Genomic DNA, 27,822 nt, shown 5'->3' with positions numbered 1-27,822 from the left:
AGACAACTAAAAATACACAGCCAAGGAACCAAATTTGCCATGAACTTGTTAACTTACTGAGCTTTTTCATGCAGTCTCGAAGCCTGGTTTCTAAGCTGAGGACGCGCTGGTGTAGTTCGTCATAGTCATAAGCACCAATTTCTTCCTGAATCCCAGTGAGCACAGTAGACAGATTCCTAATTTCCTCCTTGAACTGGGTGATTAATTTGGCATCAGTTTTGTATTGTTCCAGAACTGGGATCAGTGGCAGGAGCTCATCCATCTTTTCTTTCAATTCCTGTTAGAAGCAATCATATGTCCATTAAAGCAGTTCAAAGGAGTTCAATCCCATAATTTACTTTAATGTAATGTTTATGCTTGATTACTGAAATGACTTGAAAATGATTATTTATTTTAGTTACAGATCTACAATTAGTCTATTTTGAAAGTGTTAGAAACCTCAGACTTAATCACAGTAAGCAGCAGATAAAATGCATGAGAGAACTGTTTTTCTACTTTAAGGACAGGATTACCTTTAAGTGGATCTCAACCAAACCTGTTGAAGGTCTGACTTTCCATCTATAGGATATAAACCCCCACTAAGTGTGTCTTTCTTCAGAAGATGGTTAGGCCTAAATGCACAGTAGTGTTCAAGGAGGTCATACCTGGTTTACAGTGCTGTCATACATAGGATGAGCTGTTAATTTCTATTTAATTCTTTAGAAATACTAAATTAATCTTTTTCTCAATGCGTGTTGAGCACTGTTCAGTTCTGTTCCAGCCACAGTGATATATGCCTCTTCCTTTTTAAGTAAAAAATCCATGGTTGTTAACTGTGATTTGTATTAGTCATCCTGCTACATCACTAGGTGGCTTCAAACTTCCTCAGTTCTCTCTTTTCTGAACTACCATAAATATTTTTTTGCCACATGCAGTTGTTGTTGCATTGACAATCTTATTCTTAAACATTGATTAAATAAAATAAGGCTCCACTTTGGAGTCTCAGATTGCCACTTCCTCAGATTTTTTGCCGTGTCTCCTACTTTGAGAATTTGTCTTAGTTTATAACCTATACTGGCTGCCCATTTTTCATTTCTTAATTATTCTCTTAAATGCGCTAATAATACAGGCTTTATTAAATTTAACCTAATTGTTTGAGGTGGTTTTTTGTTATGTTATTATTCCATAGAAAACCTCAAAGAACCTGCAGTCAAAAGGTCTTCCTTTATTGAAAAGTAGACAGGTTTGTCCCTGATATATCCATCTGTATGAAGAAATTTGGAAATCTTTTTATAATATGTGGGAACAGCAGGACTTCCATAAGCAAATGCCAGACAGACATGAGGAGATGCCAAGGTGGACAAAACAAGGCAAAGATGGAAATAAAGCTTTGTTAGATATTAGCATTAGGTGGTAATAGAGATTGGGAACAGTTTAGGACACAGGGGTTATTGAAAGGGTTAAAAAATCAATAGCTGGAGTATTCAGCAGGTTAAAGGGGAAAGCAGAAGAGAACTAAATGGAAGGCCAGGCACCAGAAAGAGGCTGAGTAGCAAATGGGTCAGAGGTTGCTGTGGTCACTGAGGTGTGCAGAAACACACATATTTGTTACACCATTTGTCTCAGAAGATGCAATAAACAGGGTAGGACATTTCCAAAATAAATTACATGATGATGCCAAATGCATTTTCGCTAAGGAGATATGAAAGAAGCTGGTAGGCAGGGTCAGCATTTGGGCTGCTTGAAGATCTATCTCTGAATTTTTGCCTCTCAAACGTGTTCAAAGACAGCTTGAGAGCTCTGCAGTATCTCATCACCCAGCTAATATATGCATATAGTCTTAACAATTTTTTTATATTGGAATTACTATTACCTCAAAATAAAAACTTTCATGTGTGCATCTTGCACACAGGTCATCTCAATAGCTGAAAAATTGCATTTTAAATTATCAGTAGGTATGTCATTATACAGGGATTTGAGAGTATTAGTTCTATTGGTTCTGTTCTCAAGGTTATGGTAGCAGAATTACTGAAATGGAAAGGAAGAAGTGAGAAGTCTTTTTGTTTACAGTTCAAATTTTTTTTATTTGTCTGTTTTTATTAAAAGCTTAACCTGAACCTACTTTATGCCTGTTAAAATGAATAGCTTTTTTTCCTCAATGACAAGAGGAGTAAGCTTTGTGAGAGCGAAAACAGAGCTCCAGAAACCAAAGTTCTTGTTACTTCATTTTGAAATCATGAATTTAGGCTTTGCTTCTGTGGGGCAGTGAATGGCCAAAGATCATGGGTAAACCATAATGAAAAAAAAAGCAAAGCTTGTGAAAACTCATGAAGATAAAATGTCTTTAAGAGAATTAGTGAAGGTAATGAGTTCCTGGTAGGATTTATGCCAGATGAGGAATCATTTGAGGAAACTTGCTGTAACTTTGTGGAGAACAGGTACCTCCTGCCTGGCGGAAATGCAGAGTTGACTGAAGTATGACCATATGCTCAAGTGTGATCTGGATCAAATTTGTACTCTTTGGTTCTGATAAATATGAAAACACAGCTTTAGAAGATCTCATTTCAGTAAATGATATAAAGTTGGTTTTGGCATTGTCATGATAAAATAAAAAATTATTGTTTTCTCCTGACACTCCTAGCTTGTTGCTACGATGAGTGGTACAAGGACTAATTTGTGTTGCAACACCAATAGGTGGTAAATGTATTCTGGCTCTTCGAGCCTGCTGATATGAGAGGTTATGCTACATCCAGAATGAATTTCTTTGTCTTGGGAAAGATAAAGCACTGGAATTTTAGTAGATCAAATTTCAGAAAGCCAGCAGCATATTGTATTATGTTGACCTTTTAAATTATTCTGTAACTTGATTGGCTGGAACTCTTTTATACTCCAGGCAAACTGTCAAACTGAAGTTAAATGACTGGCCAATACAAATATCGAATATTTAAAAGGTTAGAGTGCTGGAGTAATCTGCTGCCTTTGACATTGTGTATCAGACATTCAAATTTTGATATTTTGTTCCCAAGGAAAACTATAATGAGAATACAGAATATATAATGGTATTATACAAATGTGTTGTTATTGTGGCAACGAGGGGTGAAAGGCAAAAAAGGTGGAGATGTTTCTTCCTACTTGAAAATAAATGGAAGCATATGCTCAAACTCTGAACTGAGAACAATGACATAATCAATAAAGTTTGGTAGTCAGATCATTAGTGTACTTAATTCCTGACATTGTTAAGACCCACTGGATATTCAGTGTCTCTGAAAAATAAATTAGAACCCTTGGCTATGTAATTATATAGGTATATAACTCTAGCACCAATTAGAAAATTAAGTTCATTTTATATGAACTTTTATAAACACTTCAAAAATATGTATTTAACATAATATAATTTTCATAATGTATTTTCTAGAACCTATTTTACTGTCTTGCAGTCTCGAAATGTCAATTTATCAGACTTGCTATTTAAAGACCTTAAATATGCTCTTGTAATGTTTTTTCCTTTAAGAGTACTTCAGGTAGCTTTTTCAGAATACACAATGCTTTTCTGTAATCTCTGCAACCCTTCTTTCTCACAAAAGAAGCTTGTGGTTTTTGTTGTCAGTAAAATTCTCTGGAAGTCTTTTTTTAATCACACAAATGTGACTGGGAATGACTGCCCTCCTCCCCATCCCAAATTCAAAACAGCAAACCTTCAGAGATGAAATTAGATCTTAATTATACTGGATAAAAATTACAATAACCTGATTTATTATAGGCTTTCTTCCCTTCAACTGCAGTAAATGTCAAGCAACACTAAAAGCGCAGAACTCTTGTTGTTTGCTATTAATTCCATTGGATCTCCCCATTTATCACTGGAGCTTGAATGAATATAAATGTCTCAGTATGACATGCACATTGATACACAAAAAACCAGGAATCTGTTTAAAGTGACATTTCTGTAATGACTTAATAATTAATAGTTCCTCCCTATTACAATTAAATTGATAAGAGCAAAAGATTGTCATCATAAAGGAAGATTTATTATGCTTTTCCTTTTAATGATGCTCTTGTATGAGCATTTCAAGCTGAGACTTTAGCAGTCCATGCATTGCTACTTAGTACATTGCTTCCAGCAGGCTTCAAAGTTATTGTTAAAATCAAACCTACTTGAAAATGCTTTGTCATTAATGTCTTCCGATCATCTTCAATTTGCCGAAACTTGGCCTTCAGCCCTTTCATTTGTGTTTCCATTTTTAAAACATACTGGAAATCCCTCTGAGTCCGTAGATTTAAAACTTCAATAGATTGGGACATATTCTGAACCTGTTAAAGAAGAACACTCTCTAAATGCACTTTTTGTTGCTTTATTTTTTCCCCCGGTTAAATGTCAGGCAATAAAACGTGCTCATGTCAGTGCTTTAGTTGTGAGTCATTCATACCACAGTACAGTTCCAAATTCCATAACTGCATGACAGTACAAATATTGGGGAACAGGGCGAGACCTTGAAGCCATAAATTATTTGGACTAGTTCTGTGAGGTAAAGAGAGAGAGACCCTTTATGCACCATCATCAATGGGCTCAAAAAAAGCTGTCAGGCAATAGAGTCTACTTTGACACCTGTCCAGGCCCCTGTTGTTCAGAAAGTGCTATACAGCATTTGTTTCCTCCCAAGCACTTTGGGAGGACAGGACTGAAATTTAGAGATTTTTGTTAGTACGAAGAGCATGCTTTTCATTGCTAGGCAATTATACAATAATTCAGTATAAGGAATTCATAAGATTATCCAGACATAAGCTGGGGTGTGTCAATCATCAAATAGGTGTTTGCTCATAATTCTGTAAGTAAATGTAAAATTAGAAATTTTATCCAATTGTTTCAGCTGTAGGAACCCACAGTTTTTTCAGATGAAAAGTACAGAATGTTCAGGTAACTTTTGTAGAGGAAGTAACTTTGTAGATATTGTGAGCACTTTTACCACAGTGAGACAACAGTAACTGTCTAGAGTAAATTATACATACTTCTAAAAGTTTCTGTTATGAAAGCAATGCTTTTGCCAGCCATAAAAATGATACATTTTCCAAGTGCAGTTACTGTATTTCAAAAACTGTTTTCCCAAAACATGAAAAAACTAGACTGCTGTAAATGTAAGGCACCATGTTGAAGATCTGGCTCAAAAAAAAACAAACAAAAAAATTTACCTTCCTAATAACCCAGCACTATTCCTGTTGTTTGCCAAGAATATGTGATGTTTGAATGGATATTCATGTTTGAAACTAACACATGATCTGGAGAATGTGTGGATTCAGAAAATACTCTTAAAAATAGTATACATTAGTTATTGCACAGTCACTGTTAGCAGTTCTTAGGATTTTTAATGAAAAAGGCAATGTTTCTTGTTTCTTTGCATTTTAATTGTTCAAAGCAGGCAAACAAAGTCCTTTGGGTACTGGAAGAGCTTTGAGCATTTCCATCTGGTAGAAGAAGCATTCACATAGAGCCTCTAATTAAAAGACTGCATGGACTTAGTGAAGTAATAATATGCCATTACACATCCATGTCTGCCACAGTTCCAATCATAAGAAAACAGCTTTTAGAGACTAATGATTTAGGTTCTTTTCTGTGGCAGCTCAAAAACTATGTTGTGATCTTAAAGCATCTTTTCAGCCCCCACCTCAAAATAATTTTTTTTAACGTTAATATTTTAGTATTTGGGAAATATGCTGGAGCAAAGACTGAAGTCTTCCTTTCTTAAGTAAACAGACAGCATGACAGGAGGTAACTCCTCTTGTGCTGGTTCATCAATGTTCTCTCCATGCAACTCACACTATGGGCTCTGTCACAACTTGAAACTAAGTGCCTTCTGAAGTTCACGGGAGGGCAGGGAGCAAAAATCTGTGGGCATCTGGCAATATATTAGCACTGGAATAATTTTTCTATAGCTAGAAAAATACTGAAAATTGTATCCTAAAAATATATGTTTAAATCTACATTTTATGTTGCTTTCTGCTGCTGTTCAAACACTCTCTCAAGCCTCAGGTTCTGTACTGCTGTGATACAATAACTATCACCTTGGTTACGTACAGGGAACGCAGAAGACTCATTTGTCTTTTCATGACTGCACAATTTTTTCTGTGAATGCAAAACACTTCATTGATTTTACTATACATGCAATAGCAGATAATACTGGAAATGATAATACTGGAATGGAGAATTGGGTTGTTGGGGGAAATTTGCACCACCAGAGAATGAATAAATACTAATATCTGAGGAAAAAGCAAATGAAAAAATTAGAACTGTCTCATCTGCATAGTCTGCTTTCAAGATGCTGTCATGTCTATATGTCATTACTTGTTGGTAAGAGACAAGAAATGACCTTCAGCAGTCTCACATGATTGAAGCTGAAGCTGTAGTTTAAATCTCACAGCAGCGAGCTAGTTTGAGGTGGGATTTGTAACTGCTTTTACACAGAAAAATCTGCCCTGGTGTGTAAGGAACAATCTGGGAGGAGTAAACAAGAGAGAAGATGCAACTTGGGTTGGGAAAGGTGTGACGTAAGGAAAACAGACAAGTAAATGATCGGGGTGAGAACGCTGGTAGGGAATATACTCTGAAGAAATATTTCTATTAAATAACTCTTCAGTAGTTTGTTATATATTAAATTTAGAGGGAAAGGGGTAGATTTATGTGGGAAGTTTAATAATCAAGAGGAGGAATTTTTTTTTGAAGACTTACCTTCTCTAGCAGTTGTCTGAGTTGCCTGCTTTTGGCATCTCTTGAACATAGGTTTTGTTCAGGTGCAACAACAGTGCAAATGCAACGGCCATCAGGATCCTGGGCTGAACTATAAACCTGCCACCCTTCCTTGGGGCTAATCTGAGTCTGTAACAACAAAATAATAACAATAAAAGGAACTGAGCACATTTTTTTATTTGAAAAAACACTATCTCAGAATATTTTTGTTTATTTTTGCAGTACATGTTTGCAATGAGGTTCCTCCCAGTAAGCAATTATTGCTCTTCACTAATTAGTTCAGTAGTCCCGCAGTTTTGCCATATCTCACACCTTTGCAGTAGCTGTCTAGAAGTGTCCAGGACACACTGTTTCCAGGGTGGATGAGAACAGTATTTTGCTTGTGATTCAGCACAAACTAGTTGATTCAATTCTTTGCAAAAGGACATTACAGTTTTCATCAGCAGAGAACAAACATATCCTTTCAGCCTGAATGACTTTTACTTTAGACTAATGGAAACAACAAAGACAGAAAAGTACAAACATAAAAGCCCAGCGAGAGAGTGCAGTGTGTGACTCAGGCATGGGGAACTGGCTCTGCACAGCTCAGATGTGGGTTATGGGTTTGCCCTTAAAGCTGTGCCAGGTGGGAACTGTTCTCCATCACTGCACACACACCAGAGGGAAGAGAGGCTTGCTCAGGGTGGCACTGAAAAGTGCCCGGTTAGTTCAGGTGAACGGGGCTCATGGCAAGCATGGCACAGGGCAGTTAAGACATTGCACAGCCGTTACTGGGACGGGAGAATTCTGGAAATTCCCCAACTGTTCTTTTATACAGCAACCATGATCGAGAAAGAAAGGCAACAAAAAATCACGTTTGCTTGCAAAGCAGCCTAACACAGCACTGCATTTAAAGTTTGTGTGGGAGTAGGTATCTGTTTAATGGGATGTATAGAAATGGCATAAGAATGAGAGGAAGTGATATAATTAGAGGATTGAAAAGATTCAAGTGATGGAATTAAAACCGATAGATAGAAGAAGTAATTTTTAAACTCATTTTAAATTATAATTTAATGTTGTGCATTATTCTTTCCGAATAATATAGTATTGACTGCTGAATTTCATAGTACAGATGCTAATGGATGCCATTGAAGTAATTTTGGACACAGTTGGAATCAATTACTATTTACATTATAAAATTGTACTCAGTGTCACCAGAGAAGGTGATTATTCAAACTGGCAAGCTTTGATATCGATGCTTTACTGGCAGCTTAGTGCAGAACGAGTTGCAGAGTTCCTCACCTCAGAAGAGGTGCAATATCTCTGTGGACTGAGGTAAGAAAAGAGCACAGACTTCACAAGTGACTCTTCAGAAGTGACTCTTCTGAAGAAGTCATTAAAGCTGACAGTGACCTTCTACTGCAGAGTTAACAGAAAAATCAAAATTGTGTTGTTCCTAAGTTTTGCAAGGAAAAACAGTGTGTCACACTGTAGATGACTTGATGAGCTGAGGGAGCTGAGCCTTTTCAGCCTTGAGAAGGGATGGCTGATAGAGGACCCTATCAATGTTTCTAAGTATGTGAAGGGAGGATGTCGAGATGGAGCCAGACTCTTCTCCATGGTGCCAAGCAATAGAACGAGGCAACAGGCAGGAACTGATCCACATGAAGACAACCTGAAGAACTTTCCTGTGCAGTGACCATGCACTAGAACAGATGACCCAGAGAGGTTGTGGTCTCCCTCAGTGGAGATATTCCACAACCCTCTGGATGTAATACTGTGCAATGTCTTCTAGGAGAAATTTGAGCAGGGAGGTTGGACCAGATGACCCACTGTGGTCCCTTCCAACCTCTCTCTCTGACTGTAAAAAGAGAAACTTGCCCTAAGCTATATCCAGAGTTCAGTGCTAAATTATACTGGTGCTCTCTTCATCTTAATTTTTGTGGCAAAGGGAATCTATTTTAAGATAGAGAACAATAAAACGAAACAAAATTACACCTGCAGAGGCAATTACAATTGTTTTTGAACAGCTACTAAAATTGTGAGCTTGAACAAGCAGACTTTCAAGGCTGTAAAACCCTTGTAAAGTGTAAGCTCTATTTACTCCAGTAATTTCCATGATTTTTTGTAGAGCTTATGCCCAAACAGTGTCATCATGCAAAAGCATGGAAACAAAATTTTTGTTGAAGTTCTGGAACATATTCAGGACCTAAGATTCCTTTCTGATTCCTTTAGAAATTACTTAATATAAATTTATGAAAAATTCTGATATTTGAGCCTTATACCTGCTATGTTTAGATTGGGAGCAACTGCTTTTACTGCATTCAAGTAAATGCTCTGCAGTGGAGAACGTGTGAGAAAGCAGGATCCTGCACAGTCTGTAGTAAAGCCATTATAATCCAGGCTGTGTTATCAAAGGTACTTATATATGCCAGTGACATAATGAGTGTCCCTTTTGGCTTTATCTAAGGGAAAAAAACCCCAAAACCCAAAACCACTTCATTGATTAACTTAGCAGATATTTTCTTATAGTGTCTAACAAACACTTGATCAAAAAAGGTAGCTGCTATTTGGGAAAATATTTCTCTTAGTGAGAGACTGTCAGGCCTGACAGGAGTGCATGGTTATTGACTGCCCATGCATAAATTAAGCACTTGCACAGTACCAAGCAATTCAGGCTACAGTTCTTTGCAGTATTCTGTGGTTCCCTGTACTTGGGGCTTTAGGGTTCCTTCATTAATTAAGATGGGTTAATATGAGTGATTGCAGAGAAAAACAAGCACATGTGTGGAGGTGTACTTCCCTTATTTTTCTGTTATTTTTTTAGTTTGACATTTAATCCCTCAAGCAGAAACTGCTGTGCCATGCAGAGAAAGAGCCAGAAGGCATCAAAACCTTAAAGGAGATACTGCATCTACTCTTCAAATGCAGGCTTACTGCTGACAGGCCTTAGTAAACAAACAAGAAAAGAAATAACAAGTGGAGAACAGCAACAATAATAAACTATGCTAGTTCTTGAAAATCTGGGGAAAACAGAGGAGTCCCTCTAAAGCCCAATATTAACCACTGCCTTGGCAGGCTGCTCTACTATAGGATTACTTCACTTACCTCTAAATGATTTATTTTTTCTCTTGCCCTCATATATTCTGCTTAAACTGTTATAGCTACCTCTGATGTTACTATAGTGATAGGGCAAATGGCAGTACTGTACTTAATACGTTTGCTGAAATAGAAACAGTATTTTCCAGTTTGTCTTGCGATTTCAATCCTGGGACTAAAACAGAGCTCAAAAGAGGATGTCCTTTACCTGACCCCTCATCCCTCCAGCTGAAGGGAGGAAACTGGGAGGTTTTGTTCTTTTTTACCTTGTACAATATACACAATTTATGAGCTATGTATGTGCTAGAAGAGAAATTCTGGAGAAGTGTGTGTGCTGCAGTGTTCAGTGGAGAAGCTGCCAGTGGGTAACTCTTGATGGCAGTTAAAAACACATCAGTGATGACCCCAGTATTATTGAGCACTTGGAGCACAAAGTCTCTCAACCAGCATCTAAAGTTTAGAGAAAGGCAGCAGATTTACAGGGCTTTTATATGCAAAAATAACCCCATGACTGAAATTCATATTTTCTTTACTTGGCAGATGTTGCCAAGATCATATAATCAAGTTTTTATGATGCTTTCCCCAGCTCTCCTGACACTCCTGCTACCCTTCTTGAAACAAAAAATATTCTTATAACTCCAACTCAAGGAGTGCAAAGAGCATTCCTGAATTAATACTTAGGCATTTATATCAGCAGTGCCTTGTTGTAGCCAAGGGAAGCATGACAGTTTTACACTACTTGAAATCTGGACATGACAGTGTAAACACATATAAACCTGTGGGTGTGTATAAATATATATATATATAGTTATAATAGGTAGTGTACCTCTCATAGTTGCAACTTTAAAGTTTGATATAAATGCGATTGTGAACTTTTACTTGTAATATCATACTGTCACAAGATCTAGCAAAATATACTGTAGCTCAGTGAGAACAAATCACATTTAAGGAAAATAAAATAGAGCTTTTTCTTGTATTCTCATCTTGCTGCTCTAAAAGACAAAAGAATTTTTTCTTACAACATAATTAATTTTGTAGTAATATTTAAAGTCTAAATACAGTGATTTTCTGCAGTAGTGTTTTTCCTGCATGCATATATTCAATTAATGAAACGCTGATTAGTAAATGCATCATTTTGAGTTACAAAAACAAAACTAAGTTCTGAGGATTAAGAACTACTATACAAATAGTTACATTTATATTTTACATAACATACTATTATGTAAACATCTGATTGCAGTTGCACAAAAAGATACACTGACAAGAGTGTTTTACTAAGCATTTAGAAAAATGACATTGGAGTTTAATTTATGAATACCAGTATAGTGTTCCCTCTTGTCCAATTAAAGTGTTACTTGAATATTTAGGCTTCTTATGAGTAGTTAATCATAGCCTTTCTGTAAGTTTTCAGTAACAGAGGCTGCTGTATATGAGCATCAATGATACAAAGTGATATTTGTAATTTGTATTATTCCTATTATCAATCTTTCTAAATTCTGGTATCCAACCTCCTGGTACCAATTTTACTTATTATTCAGCTATTTATTTGCTTAACTGTACTCCAATAAAGAAAAGTAGGAAATAATCAGACTCTTTGGATATTGTAGTGAATAGTTAATATGTAATACTATACAGTTTTCAAAAAGAAACCTACTGCCAAATAGAAATTTTCTTTATAATGCAATGCATTTTTCTGGGGCAGTAAGCATAGGAAGAGAAGTGTAGACAAATGAAATGAGCTGTAGTCTTTTTAGAATTCCATGCTCAAGATGAAGGCATTTGATCTTAAATATTTAAGGATGCTATTTTAAAATCTTTCCTTGCATAGAAAGACTGCAACATGCTCACCAGTGTGCACTTTTATGATGCCCATAGAGAAACATGCATTAAGAGATGATAGGAAGATTAGTAGCTTAAAAAGAGATTTACAAAGAGGCAACAAACTGAAGCTTTTGCTGGCACTTAAATACTAATTCAGCATTAAGATGGCTTGCAACATATCACAGCTACTTACTAGAGTATCTGAAGTGGTTATTCTGGTGGTATTTAGTCCTACCAGAGATGGGAGAGTTTGGGACATCCAGTTAGAGATCATTGCCATGGTACTGAGAACAGCACCAAGCTTCAGCAGTGGAGGACTCATTGCTGTGGAGCTAATGAGTTTTCATAGTGAGTGATTATCATCCCAGAGCAGGCTGGCAGTGAGAGGCGTGACTGCAGCACACAACATCCACAGCGTGAAAGGAGATCAAGCTCCCCAGATTTAATCATCCATTAAAAACACTCATATCCTCATTTGCCCTCTGTCTTTCTGCTCTAACAAATACTTATGACTATCTTATGCTGACCACTAAATAAACAATCTTTTCTACGCCAATAATCACTGCAGTTTCTAGTGGGAGATGGCATGGGTGAATTATCTCTTTATAGGTGCTAGACAGTCGATTAGCCCTTAATTAATTCAGTCCTTGCAGAGTGGTCTGTATTCCTGTCTGAAATGCAAAAGCCCAAGCACAAATAACCCCCCACTCCCCATCATTTCTTTGGTAGAAAAATGCTCCAGTTTGTTTCTAAATGGCACTGTACTTGTCCAGGGAGAATGGGAGAACTCTCAGCCTGCCCATCAAAGCACCAGAAACCTGATTTGTTGATCTCTCATAAATTACAAACAGCACTGACTTTATTATTTGTAGACCTTGTTATTAAGATATTTGTTGTTCATAAAAGAACAACAAAGCAGTAAAGATTCACATTTCTCAGTGTTCTTGTTAGTTTACAAGTTTTTATATCAAGAGTTACTGCATTACTTCCAGGGTTGGCAGACTCAGTATGTCTTCATTGCTGCTTGGAGGGGATCAGAAGATAAACTGGGGGTTGCACATGTAGCATTTTTGAGGTTTCCTCTGTCTCCACTGTTAAATCCGTTGTTCTCTAGTGCTGTAGAATGATCTCCAGGTTCAGTAGCAATTTATCTTATTCATATATTTAGCAAGTGTAGGGGGGAAAAATAAAAAAAGTGTAGAAATCATTGTGTCATTGGGGCAACTTTTTAAGAATTATTTCTAAAAGAAGAAGTGCTGAACAAGGACTTCTAATAGCAATTATTGAAGAGAAAAACTTGCTTAAAAGTTTGCAGAAAGACAGGCTACTGCATATCCTCCAGAGGTAGTCGGGAACTTTGTTTCTGAATTTACTTCCAAAAAACTCTGTTTTTTCTTAAAGAATATTGGCAGTTTGTACAAGGGAAACCTGCATGTAGTGAAACTGAGGGGCTGTATTTTTATAGGTGTATGGCATTGTGAATGTATTAATTAAAGCTACTAAACCCCTGCAGAAGGTTTTTCAGATTCTGATAGCTCATACACCAATCAAGGCTAGGCATTTCTCTTCCAGCATGCGTTCCAAATTATTTCCATAAATGTCTGCAGTTTAAAGACACATGTAAAATTAATTTTTTAAAAAGAAACTGAAAAACCCCATTAAGAGCTATTATATAATCTTATAAGAAGTCTTTCAGTGATAGAAAACAGAAAGAAAATCTGTGTATCCAAGTCTGAAATGTTTTCTGGTAGTTACAGAGCAAGCTGAGCTGTGAAATGCTTCAAATACTCAAAAAAGCCTAATTCACTGGAGAAATGAATTTGAAAACAGTGAAAGAATATGAATTTGTTTATGTAAAGTTTCCAGTGATTTTCTGCCATTTTAATTTTCAATAGCATTTACATTAGATACTCAATAAAACCTCATAAGCTTTTCCCTCAAATGTGTGATATGATGATGGATCTAATGGAAGAAAAAGAACTTCTTTTCTAAAATATAAACAGGTATCTATTTAGTAGAGAATTACTGGATTGTGGAGAGACTCCTTTTTTCTTCAAGAGAGGCTGGAAATCTGAATGCTTTTAGAGGATACTGGGATCCCTTGTCTTGCTGAGAACATCCACAAGACAGAAATTAAGACAGTAGAAAAGTGGAATTCCATGTAAAAGGGGAATTTGTATTTTGGAAAAGTCTTAATGGGCTATGCCTGTGCTTATGAATACAACAGGGTTGGGGCATGGGGTTGGACACTGGCCTGTAGCAAACCCTATTGTTGGTACCACACCCCCTGATTACCTTTTCCTTTTCTGCCAGGCCATGATTTAGGGTTACATGGTTTGGGCATGGATGCAGCATTTCGAGAGGGAAAGAGAGTAGTTTTGCTGTGTGGAAAGGAGCTGTACCTCAAGGTCCAGAAAGAATCTCATCTCCATTTTATTTAGTAGCATGGCTGTATTTGCATTTGGCCAAGTGCTGTCTTTGAAACTGAGAGCAAAGGAACCATCTACTGTTTGATTTCTGCTGCATTCTGACAAACTGGTCTTCGTCTGTTATGTAAATTAACAGCTTTACATTACAGAAATATTTGGCTTTATCCTCCTGTATTTCCTGATGCAGATAATTGTCAAGACTGACTCATGAAAAAGTGAAGTGGGGAGGGTTATCCTGCTGACTTGCCCTTCATCCCATGATGTTTCCTACAGTCTTTGGCAAGTCTCTTAAACTGTCACATCATACTGATTCCCTCTGCTAACACATTGCTGTCATTTCCTCTATAAGGATGAAAGAGAGAAAAATTCTTCAGAAGTCTAACCTAGTGCTCACTCCCAGTGGTCTGACACCTCACAGGCTATGGTATATATAGATACTAATCAAAAGTTTATAGGTTTAACCAGCATGGCACTTAAAGGCATTTAAAGGCTGGAGCATCCTACCGTTAGGATTTTCTGACAATGGTGGCATTAACATCTCCCTCCTGACACATGAAGATCTCTTTCTGGAAGCAGAAAGACTGAGAAGGAAAATTATGTGTCTGTTCAGAAAGCACCACATATTTCCTGCAAAATCTTCAAAAATAAGATTTTGTGAACACGTCTCATTTCAAGCAAATCCATTTTTGACGTATACTGCTTCTTGACACCATCCTGGAAGGACTAGTTTACTTGTAAAGAGGGATGAAAGCATACAAGGAGTATAAGTGAATATTGAGAAAATTTCATGGGCAATCTTTCCTGCAAGACAGAGGTGTTAATCAGAATGCCATGGTCAAATTCCAGAAGTTAACTATGTTCTGTCTAGCAAAATGCTTCCTGCAGTTTCAGTTGGATACTATAGTCTGTTCTAAAGGCTGTAGTGCTTTGAATACAATGAAACATGTGCTGTGTTTTGCCTCAGAGATGGCTGCATTTTAGCAGTGGGTAAAACAGTCTATGTACATGCTGCAAAGCACGATCTGAGATCAAAGATGCCATAAAATACTTTAATGTTTAAATAAGGGTATAGAAAGCAAACACTTGCTATTTTGTAAGGCTGTAACAATCCTGGAAGTTTCTGATCTGAATAATGCTGAGAAGAACTGAAGATATTTATTTGGAAATGAATCAAAATTGTATTACTTGCAGAAAAATAACAGAGTATCCCATAAACCTTATTGACATGACATGCTATTCTTCTAGCTGCCTTTATTTCCTACTTGTATTTTTCAGAACAGAAGTTTTAAAACACATTTCACTTTAAAGGATTCAGTTGCTCATTTTTATGATTTTTCTTAGTGGTATTATTTAAACTGGTGTGTGACACTGGGTAGCTGAGCTGGGTCCGTCCTTGTGAGGAATGGGTGCTGCCCTCCACAGGACTGCTGAGGGCTGGAATGCTTATGGCAACTGTAGTTTTTCATGGATGAGGAATTTGGGTGTCAAATTTGAAGGTCCAACCTTCTGTTCCCAACCCCTCATGAGCAAAAAGAGAAATTTTTTAAATTGATGCTGTTGTCTGAAGATAGTACTGTGAGAAAGGCACATCTGTAATGTGCAGCAACAAACAAATTGAAATGTAAATATAAAAAATTCCACAAAGGTGTCCCAGATCTTGTGAAGATCAGTACTCTTGGCTCTCAGGCAGTAACAGTGGCTTTTACAATAAAAAGTAAATAAAATAAATAATATATGGTTTAATCTTGGATACTATTTTCCTGAAATGACAAAATGCCAGTTTTGTAAGTTTTGATGTGGATGATTCAGAGTTCCGCATATGGGTGAGAAGCAAGACTGTAGAAGGTAGTTTGAACATGAAAAGTTTACAATAAGTTTATAAAACTATTAGGAGAAAGGAAAAGAAAGGTGCAGGAAGGAAGAGATGGGAAAAAAAATCACTCTGAAAATCCAGAGGCATATTTAGTGGTGAGGTATATTTGGGATTGCTGCCTCTTTTCTCCTAACTTGTTACTTGAATACAACAAAAGAAAGATGCCTAGAAGACATACAATCCAAAGCACCTTTTCTTATAAATGTGGTGTTTGTGCATGGCCTGTGGCCATGCAGTTGTGTGCCATCCTCAGCATGGTCATCCTGTCACCTCGGGTGAGGTGTGCTTCCTGTGTGAAGGCTGATATCCCTCCTCGAGAATTAACAAAATCCTGAACTGAATAATATTCTTAGTATTGGAAGCTGCCTCTTTTTTGGGACAAAAAAAGGCTACTGTAGTTCATACAGCTTATGATTTTCCAGGAACTCAGGCTCAGAAATGTGTTGGACAACCACAGATATCTGCATTGTTTTGAAAGAATTAATTTGTGTTCTGACTTCCCTTCCTTCATTTCTACCAGCAGTTTAATTCAGGTGTGACGGGCAAACCACTCTGCAGACTTTTAATATCATCATAATCCTCAAAAAACCCATACAGGCAGGAGTTAGCAACTATTAGGAGAGGCCATGTTGTTTTGATTAGAAGAGAGTGGTGTACATTGAAAGTTCTCATAAAAAATTCTCTGTGATTCAGTGTAAACCCTGAGATAGATGTAAATATTTTTTCAAACTTGTGGAAAATAAAAACCAATGAGAGAGTTTAAACAACTATGTTCATAATATAACTACGTAGTTTTCATGCTGGTCCTTGAAGCTTAATAATTTCAACGCTTGTTATTCTTCACCCTGTCACATTTTACTCTTTACTCCCTTCTTCATGTGTCTCCAAAACAGGCTTTGTATTGTGTTCTCTGAGTTAGAAATTTGTGGTCTTGGACTAATAATGGGTGATTTTTCAGTTATCACAGAATGTGATTGCAGCAGATGAGGAGATGGTGGGAAATGGCTGGGCTTTGTGTTCCTTTGCAGTCACACAGAGGCTGATCCCACAGGCTATGGCAGTGAAAGGGAGCAAAGCTTTTACAGCACAGTAAGCAGTTCTGACATCAAACTGATCAATGACTTAGCCCACACAAAAATTCATATTTCAGCTTCCAAACGCAAAGCATTCTGAAAAAAATATCAGTACACATCATGTCAGATTACACTCATTCTTTAACAGTTGCATTTTATGACCAAAGGAAACAAGATCATTCCCAATTTAGGAGATGACTGGAAATTTTGCAGTTTTGCAGGGTTTAGTGAGCTGACAACAGAGGAGTATAAATGACGAAGACTCAGGCATCAAAAGCCTTCTGTTTACTGACACTCTCCATAACCTATATTTTTAAATGGTTTTTCAGCAGTTTAAGGCTATTTTTTATCATCTCCATAACTTAATCCCTATGTGCAGTCATAATCCTCTGTTTACAATATCAAAATCAAAAACTACAGACATCACTATTATCTCACAGGAGAAAATTCTGATGTGTGAGGAGTGGGCATCAATGAATACCTTAGAAGCACAAATTTCATTTAAGAGAGAAAGGTTTCTGTCCACAACAAGTTCAATGCAGGCATTTTCCTTTCTAGCCTGAATTAGGAGAAATTCACTAATTAAGAATCATAAAGTCAGTGAGTCTTTAAAGGACTGCTTAGCAATGTGATTGTGAAGAATAAAATTAATTGGCAAAGCTGGTGAAGTTTTACATAAACTTTTAGATCTAATTAATAAAAAAGGACCAAGATTTTGATTAATGAAGGCATTTACATAACCTTCAAGATTTGATATTAATTTTACAGGGAGATTTAACTAACTTATTAGCAAAGTGACAGAGAAATTTAATAAAATATTTCTACGAAATCTTGTAATTAGTTTCTGCAGCTTGGCTAACAGTGCTGCAGAAAGTGAAAGAACTACTTGCACAAGGGCAAAAAAAACTGAGGACACACAATTGGTGCTGGAGCTCCTGAAAAGTGTTTTCAATCCAAAAATCTAATTTTAAAAACATGCAAAAACTCACATCAAGGACCACAAAACAAGAAAAGGAAATTTCAATCGAAACTACTGTACAGTTCAGACTATACAGTTCTTTTCTGTATTTTACAGCCCCCTGTCCTGACCAAGCAAAAATTCTGTTCTGATTTTTTGTCTTACATTAGTGTGCTTCTAGCCAAGGTTCATATCTTCTGCTTTTAAAAAGCATCAAGACATTAAACAGTAACAGTAAAAACTATTAACATGAAACTGGAAAATAGATGGATATATTTTATCCAATTTGTCAAAGTGCTGGTCGTGTTAAGGCAATTAAATAGCAATAAGAAAGCACTAAGGACCATCACTGTTAGCCTTGGAAATCCATTTTAAATTTATAACTAGAATAAAATTATTTAAAATCTATACAAAAAGAGATGGTTTGACAGAAATAGGAAGATGCTGAATGAAAATTTTGCAGAACTCAAAAGTGGGAAACTGAAGAAGCTGCATTTCACCCACACTTTTTCTTTATTGACTTTTTGCTTTTGATAGACTAACAAATTATTGCTTATTTGTTTTCTTATAAATACAACACAGTCAATCTGTCAAAAATAAGGAGAAAAGTGATTCCAGATGGAACCCACCTCAGCCAGTGCTTAGGGAAAATATTTGTCTTTTTTGGAGCCAGCTGGAATGCCACAGGGCTATTTGCAAGAATTAAGTCTTTTTTTTCTTTAATATGTAATGCAGGAGAAAAAAAAGTGAAAATACATTCTCTAGAATAAAATAAGGCTGCTGCAGGGAAATGTCTGCTGTCTGTGTTCTTATTTCTCATAAGCTCTCTTGTGGTGAAAAGGGAAGGAAAGCAGGTACATTAATGTATGGTTTTAGCAGTGCACCATCAGTAGTAACAAGAAAACTTGCCTAATGGACAGATAGTAACAGATAATTTTAAAGATGTTGGCTTTGTCAATAGAAGTAAACCCCAGTAAACCACACATTAGCTTGTTGCAGCTTCTCATCTATTTCAGACTGTTTAGGAAACAGACTTCTGTAGATCTTATATCTGATGCAAGGGATGACTACTTGATCCTGAAGACTGTTAATAATACTTTTCGAAATTATCTCTGTTGGGAGCTCTTTTTGTTTTACTACCACACACACGTTTTACAGATAATACAAGACATATCCTGAAGGGTGCTTCAACTTGAATTTATAACACATTTTCTTGGAAGGATTTAAGGGTAGTTTTAAAATAAAGTGCTAAATTTTAGCTCTGGAGTAACTTAATTAAATGACAGTCACTTTGCAAATGGTTTTTGCTCATTATAGTCAAATAATCAAAATCAGTTTAAAGGCAAAGTGTGACTTGCAAGATTTACACAAGAGGTACATAACAGTTCTTTTGGTTTGGATAGATTACCTTTGCTTATGTTGTTAAGTTCTGCACTGGAGTGTGAGATTTTTGATTCACTGTTCAGCATACTAAGGATACAGATGCGTTATTTCATGAGTTAAAAGGAAATTCAGTAGATAAAGTTAGTGACATGCACATTTTCCATCAGTAGTATGATGAATTAAAAATATTCTGATGAATTTAAAATATTAAATTTATCATTGGAGATTTTGTTTAATGTCTTTGATTCAAAGAGAAACACTTTGGAAAGCTTCCTTTTAATCAGTTGGTAATAGGTGAAAGAGACAAGTCAAAATGACTTTTTGATCCTCAGATCAAATTAATTTGCTTTACATAAATGCAACAGTTTATTAGTAACCTGAATAAATTCTTTTTTCAAAGAATTTAGAATAAATACCAGCTTATATTTTAATTCTTTTGAAAAATTGATAAGAGACTTGAAATATGCTTATTTTGTTTGACAGGTTACTGGATATAGCCATACTCTAAAAGCGACACAGCCTATGGTAATGCTCCAGTGCCTGGGAAAGCAGGCTACAAAAACACACTTCACTTGGGACATTCAGACAATCTTGTTTTATCCTGAGATCTAACCTAATGTTTTGCTGCCTTTCATGTTTGTTTATTGTTAAGTTACATGTCTGAGCTGTACAGAAGCTGTTTGAAGTTCTTGTGTTTTTGATTTTTCAGAACTCCTGGTTTCTTAAGCCATATAAATTGTTGAATTTTTCTCTTAGCAAACCATTTGCTCTGTCTGTTGGTTCAGTAAGTGACATAACATCTTCCTAAAAATTTTACATAGCTTATGTACATACATGGACGTAGAACACTCCCTTAACGTGTATTAGTCTTCTGTGCTACAGTTTGCTTTCTGGATTGAAAACAATTGAGTTCAGAATGAGACTCACAGATATGGATCTTTTTTCAGAAGAACTCTGTAATCTGGCTCCAGATTTTCCATCTTTCCTTGCAAGGTCAAAGGCTTTCCTAGGAGTTGTAACTTGAGGGTACCAGTAGTGAGAAACTGAGGTATCAGACTGTAGACTTAGCTTTGCTAAGGTCTAAGCCTTCCTAGTATGGACTTTCCTAGTTGTTCCTTGAGGATATGATGAATTGCCTATAAATGAATTTTGGACTGTGCATTATCTATAAGAACAGATGGAAAAACACAAAATAGTATCTTGATCAGTGTTTCTTGATGATTTTCATTCCTGTTATGAATTCCCAGAAATACAGGAAATGTTATGGCTAAAAATCCCTTGAGCTGATCATCAGTCTCAGAGACAGAATATATTGGATTTGTAAATAATTCCTTTCAAAATGTAACAAGATCAGATAACACATCAAAGCAAGGAGGCAGAGTGGAGGAGATAGGAAAAAACTGGTTTACATGGAAGATGAGACACTTCAGCTTTTACCTCAGTAGCCTCGTGCTCTAGAGACAACACTGGAAAGCCAAGGCTGAATGTATAAATATTGAATGTACAAGTACCATCTAGATATAAATGCCATTTATGCTTTTTACTCCTTCTGTTTGCACTCTGAGTCTTGGAGGAATCAGTGTTTAATTCAGAAGATATTGTTCCTGCATTGCTGCAAGTTTATGTTGTCCTGGACTTGGCAAGGATGCTAGAATCTAATTAAACCAGGATGGGAATGCAGGTTGGGAATCAGTAGATGCAAAAAGACTGGCAAAATCTCTTGCTTTGACTCAAAAGTGAGGTATTAGAAGTCAGATGTATTAAGCAGGGAGCAAGTGGATTCTCTAGTGCAGCTTGCTTAGCAGTCGAAAGAATGTGATTATAATAGCTTTTTAGTGGGGTGGAAATATCCAATTTCCCCAAGGATCAATCTGGCTTAGCAGTGCAGACTTTTTGACTTCATATTCTAATGCTTACTTCACAAGATGCCTCATTTCTCCTTATGTAATGAATTGGAAACAACACTGTTTCAAAGCACAAAGTGCAAGTGCTGTTCCATTAGATAAAAGAATTCTCAAGAACTTTCCAAATAATAAAAGAGAGAAAACTGGCCCCAGAGTCTGCATGTGAAAAATGTCAAGTTTTAAATATTAGATGCCTGTAAAGAAGATAATAAAACATATTATTTATCTGTGAGACCATGTGAGGAAAATAAGTGTGGCTGATATGACTATACAGACCCTTTAAAAATGAAACAGAAACTGAAAGGGCTGACAGTTAGGAATACCAATATCTTGGAAAAGAAAAGCACCCTTGAAGAAGAATGTGGTCTATTACTTAAAGGTGTTACTTATGCCTAAGGTCTATGAGCTGCAATGGAACTGTAACATAGTACACTGTCCTGTGCATTATGAATGTAACCATTAGGATAAAAGCCTTCCAGCATTCATACAGACAGTTACTTTGCTGCACAAAGTCAGTCTTTAGTAATTATGAGGAATCTAAGGCAATTTATAGTCTATACTCATAATGTAATTTAAGCCTTCTGGGTTGGCAAACAGTTGTCTGCAATCTATTGTAAAAGAGGGGAAAAAACCCAACTTCATAACCTAATACAAGATTAAAGAAGAAAAAAGAGAAGAATACAAATAAAAACAACAGATTAAACCAGAAGGAAATGTATGCACTAACAGAATAACATGAGATTTAATGGATAATTCTGTCTTAGACTGTGGACAGTCAAGAAATCAGAGAGGCAATGGGTGTTTAGGCTTACAACAATCAATCTGGAACATTATTATTGAAAGCTGAACGAGGTAATGCTCTTTATTCCTTATTCTAAAGTGACACTTAAGATTTTTCCTCAGCCTAGTACGGTGTTCCTACTGGGTAACATGCTAACCATCTGCCAAAGAAAACTGCTGTAGCTCAACACTGAGCTGTTTCACAGACAGAATGAAACACAAGTGTAAGAATGAAGGCTGACATAAATCAAGAAACAGGAGCTTTCTGGGTTTTGTTAGGATGCCTTGGGACTCTCTACCTGTCCTGCACTGGCTGAGAAAGGATGTCTGAGCATGGAGTGCTCTCTGAATTATATGACTCTCTTGCTCCCTGTCTTCTCAGACCTCTGAGACACTTATTGGCATCGCAGGCTGTGCTCAGCTCTGGTTTCTGCTAAGATAAGCAGGTACTCCTGGCAACACCAAGGCTGCAGTACTGCAAGTGATTTATGACCATGTCAGCCCTTCCGTTCTTTTACTGGATATATGTTAGCAGTTCCTGAAAAGCAAACCTGTAATCTTTAGGAAAATGCAGCAGAAATGCCAAGCTCTAGTACTGAAATGCAAATTTAAGGGAAAAGGACCCATTACATGGGATGGGGCCCTGCTCTCCTGGGAATGGCTTAACACCTGCCTGCCCATGGGAAGCAGTGAATTAATTCTTTGTTTTGCTCTGCTTGTGTGCGTGGCTTTTGCTTTCCCTGTTAAACTGTCTTTATCTCAACCCATGAGTTTTTTGGCCTTTATCCTTCCAATTCTCTCCCCAGTCCTGCTGGTGGGGAAGTGAGCGAGTGGCTGTGTGGGGCTTGGTTGCTGGCTGGGGCTAAACCATGACACCAAGTCTGATTCAGTTTTACTGAAACACAAAGAAATGTACATATAAATAAAAATTTCTCTGACAAGTACCCAGTGAAACATCTTTCCTTCCAATCAACAACTGAAGAGAATTTTCTGCTATAAACTATTTATTCTGAAATATATATTTTTCTGCATTATTCCTCTAGTGTAAAGGGAAGGAATAAGAATGGAAAGAGCAAGAAACATTAAAAACCAAACTGAGCTTTGGACCATTCCTTCACCCCTCCAGTTGATACAGGAGTATATATTCCTGAAATCTCTCATAATTCGAAGTCAAACACACAAACAGAATTCTCTCTCTTATTTTGGTAAACATGTGAAAGCATTATGAACTCAGCACCATATTGTGAGATCAGCTGTGTGACTGCTGAGCAAAATAAGGAAGAATGAGTCCTGTTCTTTTGTTCTTCCCACAGGGAGCTATATAGAATTTCAGGACAGGGAGGAATACAAAAACAATTCTCTTCCCAAGATAATCTGCCCCTGCAAATGAGGCAGTGTGACAAGAATAGTAAACACTTTCTTACATTAACAGCAACAATTAACATCTTTGGAGGAAAGGGGGAAATAATTCTTTCTTCGCACTGTTCACATAACAGTAAACCCATCTAATGATCATTAAGAATTGTATCCCCAGGGCATAATTTGTAGGTAGATGATCTATATAGCTTCCAAAGGCTTTCTTCACAATCTTATAAAGAGAGAAAGAATGGTCTTCATTCATCTGGAAATGAGTTGTACTCTACATGCTAGAAAACCGTGAAGGGTTTGGAACACAATTTTCATTAAGGACAAGGAATCAACTTGTGTCAGTTGGCAAATAATTCTACTGCACTTTCGTCTTCTCAGGTTCAGTCAGTAAAGAGCAGACTAATTGTCCAGTGAGGGTTTCCTGACAGGCATGCTCTGGAAACTCCATGGGGGTGGAAGCTGTCACAGCAGTGCAGTTAATCAGCCATCTCCTAAGTGCCATAGGAGTTTCTCAGAGGGACTCCACAAAACTGCTTCATATGGGTTAACAGTAGGTTATCCAAGCTCAAGTTCTTTGTTCAACCAAATTTTAATTCACAGAAAGGCACTAAGTATTTAAGTCTGGATCAAGTCTGACTAAATTATTTTCCATTTCATTGTCTTTAAAATTGCTCCTTAATTTCTCTTTGGTAATAATAACGATTTTAATTTAGACAGACACTTTAACCTAAGGCTGTCATAGTATTTTAGTGTGGTCAGTCCAGCCCAGAAAAAAGAGGAGTTCTAAAAGCTTGTTACTTTCCATATGATATGAACAATGTGTGTTCCTGTCATGGTTATGAATCTACAGTTAAATTCCTAAAACCCTGGAGTGACAGCAATGGAGGTAGAACTGAATGTGACATCTACTGATTGTAGCTGAATACACCTGTGATAAAATCTAGCCTGTAAGCTGTAGATTTGGAATAATACAAATATAACTTGTGTATGACTCAGTAGCATGTCTATATGTACTTCACAATGTATGGAGAATATAAGTGCATGTGTGAGACAACCTCAGATAAATGCACTTTGTTTCTAGATTATGTACAATAAATACTAAACACTAGGTGACAACATATTATCTAACCACTAAACGTGGTACAGGTAATCATATATTAATAATGTGAGGCCATTGTTATGCAGAACTAAATCCCTAAATTCTTATTCAGTTAGACAGGATAAGGATTAAGGATTTTGCTCCATATTGTCTCTTCACCAAACATAATTACTTGGTTGTGAGTGTGCACGGTAAAAGAAATCATGTTGTCTGCCACTGTGTACAGAAAGAACAGAACCATTCTCTTTTTCACACTCTGATATTGCACTGTTCTCAAAACAGTCTCTGAAAATTGAGCTGAAAAAAGCAGCATGAATTCAAACTACTATATCTGTGTTTTGCAGATTTCCAGTCCTGGTGTTGGCAAATAATGAAACAGTGTCTGCATGGTAACTAATAGAAAAATGATGAGCAAAATCCTTACCAAATATAAATGATGTTTAGTTCTATAAGCCTTTCTGTGTATGAAATGCAATTCTGAGTGTACCTTAAGGTGGTTGTTAGTGGCGACTCTAAGCTTTAAACGTCAGTATATTATTCAATTACCTGTCTTCTCAAAAAGTAGAGAGTCCCATTGTGTCTTCTGGTATCTTCTGGTATCTAACTAACCCTGAAGTGACTGCCTTCAGTGTGGTACCTTGTTTACACCACTGTAAAGGATGTCAGGATTTTGTTCTCTGGACATTCCTTTTGCTCGTTGGTTCACTGGACATATAGAATGAAGACACTCAGGGTGATTTTTTTTTTTCTTTTGAAACATAATTAATAAATATTGTTTAGGGGAAAAAAATCTTTATACGTGCCTGATCAACTCCAAGTAACCTGTAATAATGGACATGTTTGCTGGAGTATATGGGTTTATTTGAATATTAAAGTCTTACCAGAACTAAATATTGATGGAGAAGTTTTATTTAGCTAATGATGAGCAGGGAATAAATAGAATAACTTTCTTTGTTAAAAATCTTTCTAACAGAGGAGAAAAGGCAATTGAGAATTCCACCACACATAAACCAGCTAAACTTTGCTTCAGCACTAGAATGGGTCCTGAGTCAGCCTGACTGTCACCTCTGGTGACAGTGGTGATGTGAAAAATGCCTTGTTATTTCAGCTTAGGATTCCTCTAGTGAGGAGGAGGGAAGGAATAAAATGGGGACAAGGATGTTAAATAAGGGTGGCCAGATTCTGTCTCATCTAACTTTTTAGTGCTGTGCAGGTGTCAGTCCCAGGCACAGCCAGTAATTACTGGCTTGGGGATGGCAGAATCAGTCTAGACTCAGTAACACTACAAAATTATAACAAAAAATTTAGTTAGAGTTAGATCCTCAACTGGTATAATTGCCTGTTTGACTTTTGACAGAGCTCAGGGGCTGCAGCATCTCTCAATTAGAAACAGAGACCAGAGATAAAGTAATTTTATGTTATCCTCCTGTACCATATACAAACTGAATGGCCAAAGCAAAAGGGGTACAAGTTCTGGCTTCCTAAGTATAATTCTTTTTTGTTCTTTTGAAACATATTGAATCCACAGAATCATCCAAGCAATATGGTGCCTGAAAAGATCCACTGTCAATGATTCCTCCCTTTAAAGTACGATGATTTTGTCTGGTATTAATGAAGAAATTAACTCCCATTTATGTTTTCCTGATGTCATATATGGGAGCTCACAAGCTTCTTTTTTTTCCTTTAATGGAAATGACAGAGCAAAAATATCTAAGAAATCCAAACTATTCTCCCCCCCAAGGAGTAATAGAAAAAGAGTACTGAAATAGGAAAATAAAATAATTTTTTTCCCTAAGAATTTGATTTGGAGTGCAGTGTGATTGTGTTTTTCTGATAAAATGTCTTATAACTCTGCAGCAAGAATAAATAAAAACTGTAAACCAGTTCTGTAGGACACAGCTTCTAGGATCAGATGCTTCTCTGATGTTCTTTGGCTCTAAGTCACTCCATAGTCTTTGTCACTGTTTCCCTGCTGCAGTGCAGACTGTTTGCAACTCCATTGATCCTTGTGCAGAAACATTGGCCTAGGTGTCCTAATGTATTTTCATTGTACCTCAGACTAACTTAACTACAGCACATTCCTTTTCTAGCTATAGAATAAGGAAATTCATGGTCTTGATATTGTACTATACAAATCCCTTGCGAATCCCATAGTAAAAGTCATGTTATTTACTCTTTCTCATAGGAAGATATATTGATTCTTCTGCAGTAGTGTATGATATACTCAAAAGACAAAAATCTGGACACAAACAGAAGAGGATGGCTTAGCAGTTCCCAGAAAGGCAGTGAAAGATAGTGCAATTCAAAGTAAATTCATACTGAATCTGTTCATAATTGTACATTCACAGTAGGCCTACAGAACATAAGCAGTGGAATTTGTTAGGCTCTATCATACTCTCCTGAGAAGTGCTGAGAATGCCATTATAGTTAAAAATAGACTGCACTGTATACTCAATAATAAGGCTAAGCAGATAATTTGATCTAAACAATTTAACAAAATTATCTTCCTCTTTTACTAGAATCAGTTGGCAGACAGAGTACTATTTTCAGCAACATTTCTATAAATAATTCCTGGTGTGTAGCTATTTTATGAATAATTCACAAGTCTGAAAGCTAAAATTTGAGCTACTTTGGACTGATAAGCCTTAAGTATATTGGTATTTCTTAAGTGAGTATGCAAAATTTGTTACCTTACATAAATGATAAATGCAAGTAAAAATATAAACTTGTATTAAAAAATATATTACAATATTCAGTAATGTGCTACTCCATCATTTATTTTGCTTGCTAGAAAAGTAGTATAAACAATTTTTAACCTAGGTTTGTTTAAAAATTGGAATAACTATTTGTGGAAGATTTTATTTCTGTTTTCTTTCCTATCTGCTGAGGGCATTGTGTTAGGAAAGAAAAATATTGAATCATTTGATATTTTTCATCCTCATTTCCTTCATAGGCATCTTGTGCTCATGTGCTTGTCTGGGCAGAGATAATCTTTGATGGGCATAAGCTTGCTGACCTTGCCACAGGTGTGGTAACATTCTAACTCACAGCTGGCTGACAGGCAGAGAGAGGTACAACCACAGGGCTTTCTTTAGACACTCAGCAGTATATTTTTTAATGAAATATATCCCAGTCCCAATCTATTTTCATACCGTTAGTCTTATTTTTATTAATAGATCAGTGCCTTTATGAAAGACAAAACAGCCCTCAAGATATCATCCAACTTTTTCCATTTTCAGTGTTTCCAGGCTGTTCCCAGTAGAATTCTTTCTTTTATCCTCACACTGTTATCATATGGGTTTCTTATCTTCCCTTTTTAAGCCTATTCTTCCCACTTTTCA

The 27,822-nt window shown here is 36.6% G+C and overlaps 1 protein-coding gene across 2 annotated transcripts in view; it reads right to left on the bottom strand.

Moving 5' to 3' along the window:
* OLFM3 (olfactomedin 3) overlaps positions 1–27,822 on the bottom strand; it is a 50,253-nt gene that overhangs the window by 10,196 nt on the left and 12,235 nt on the right. The window contains exons 2-4 of one of the 2 annotated variants that reach the window (XM_064664573.1): positions 6,698–6,844; positions 4,132–4,287; positions 58–277 (exon numbers count right to left, since the gene is read on the bottom strand). In XM_064664573.1, the coding sequence (XP_064520643.1) occupies positions 58–277; positions 4,132–4,287; positions 6,698–6,844 (523 nt within the window). The remainder of the gene's footprint in view (positions 1–57; positions 278–4,131; positions 4,288–6,697; positions 6,845–27,822) is intronic. The other variant, XM_064664574.1, reaches the window with a different exon arrangement.

Source organism: Pseudopipra pipra, chromosome 9 (assembly GCF_036250125.1).
Source record: "Pseudopipra pipra isolate bDixPip1 chromosome 9, bDixPip1.hap1, whole genome shotgun sequence".
In the NCBI taxonomy this organism is placed as follows: domain Eukaryota; kingdom Metazoa; phylum Chordata; class Aves; order Passeriformes; family Pipridae; genus Pseudopipra; species Pseudopipra pipra.
This window is presented reverse-complemented; position numbering and strand designations above follow the sequence as displayed.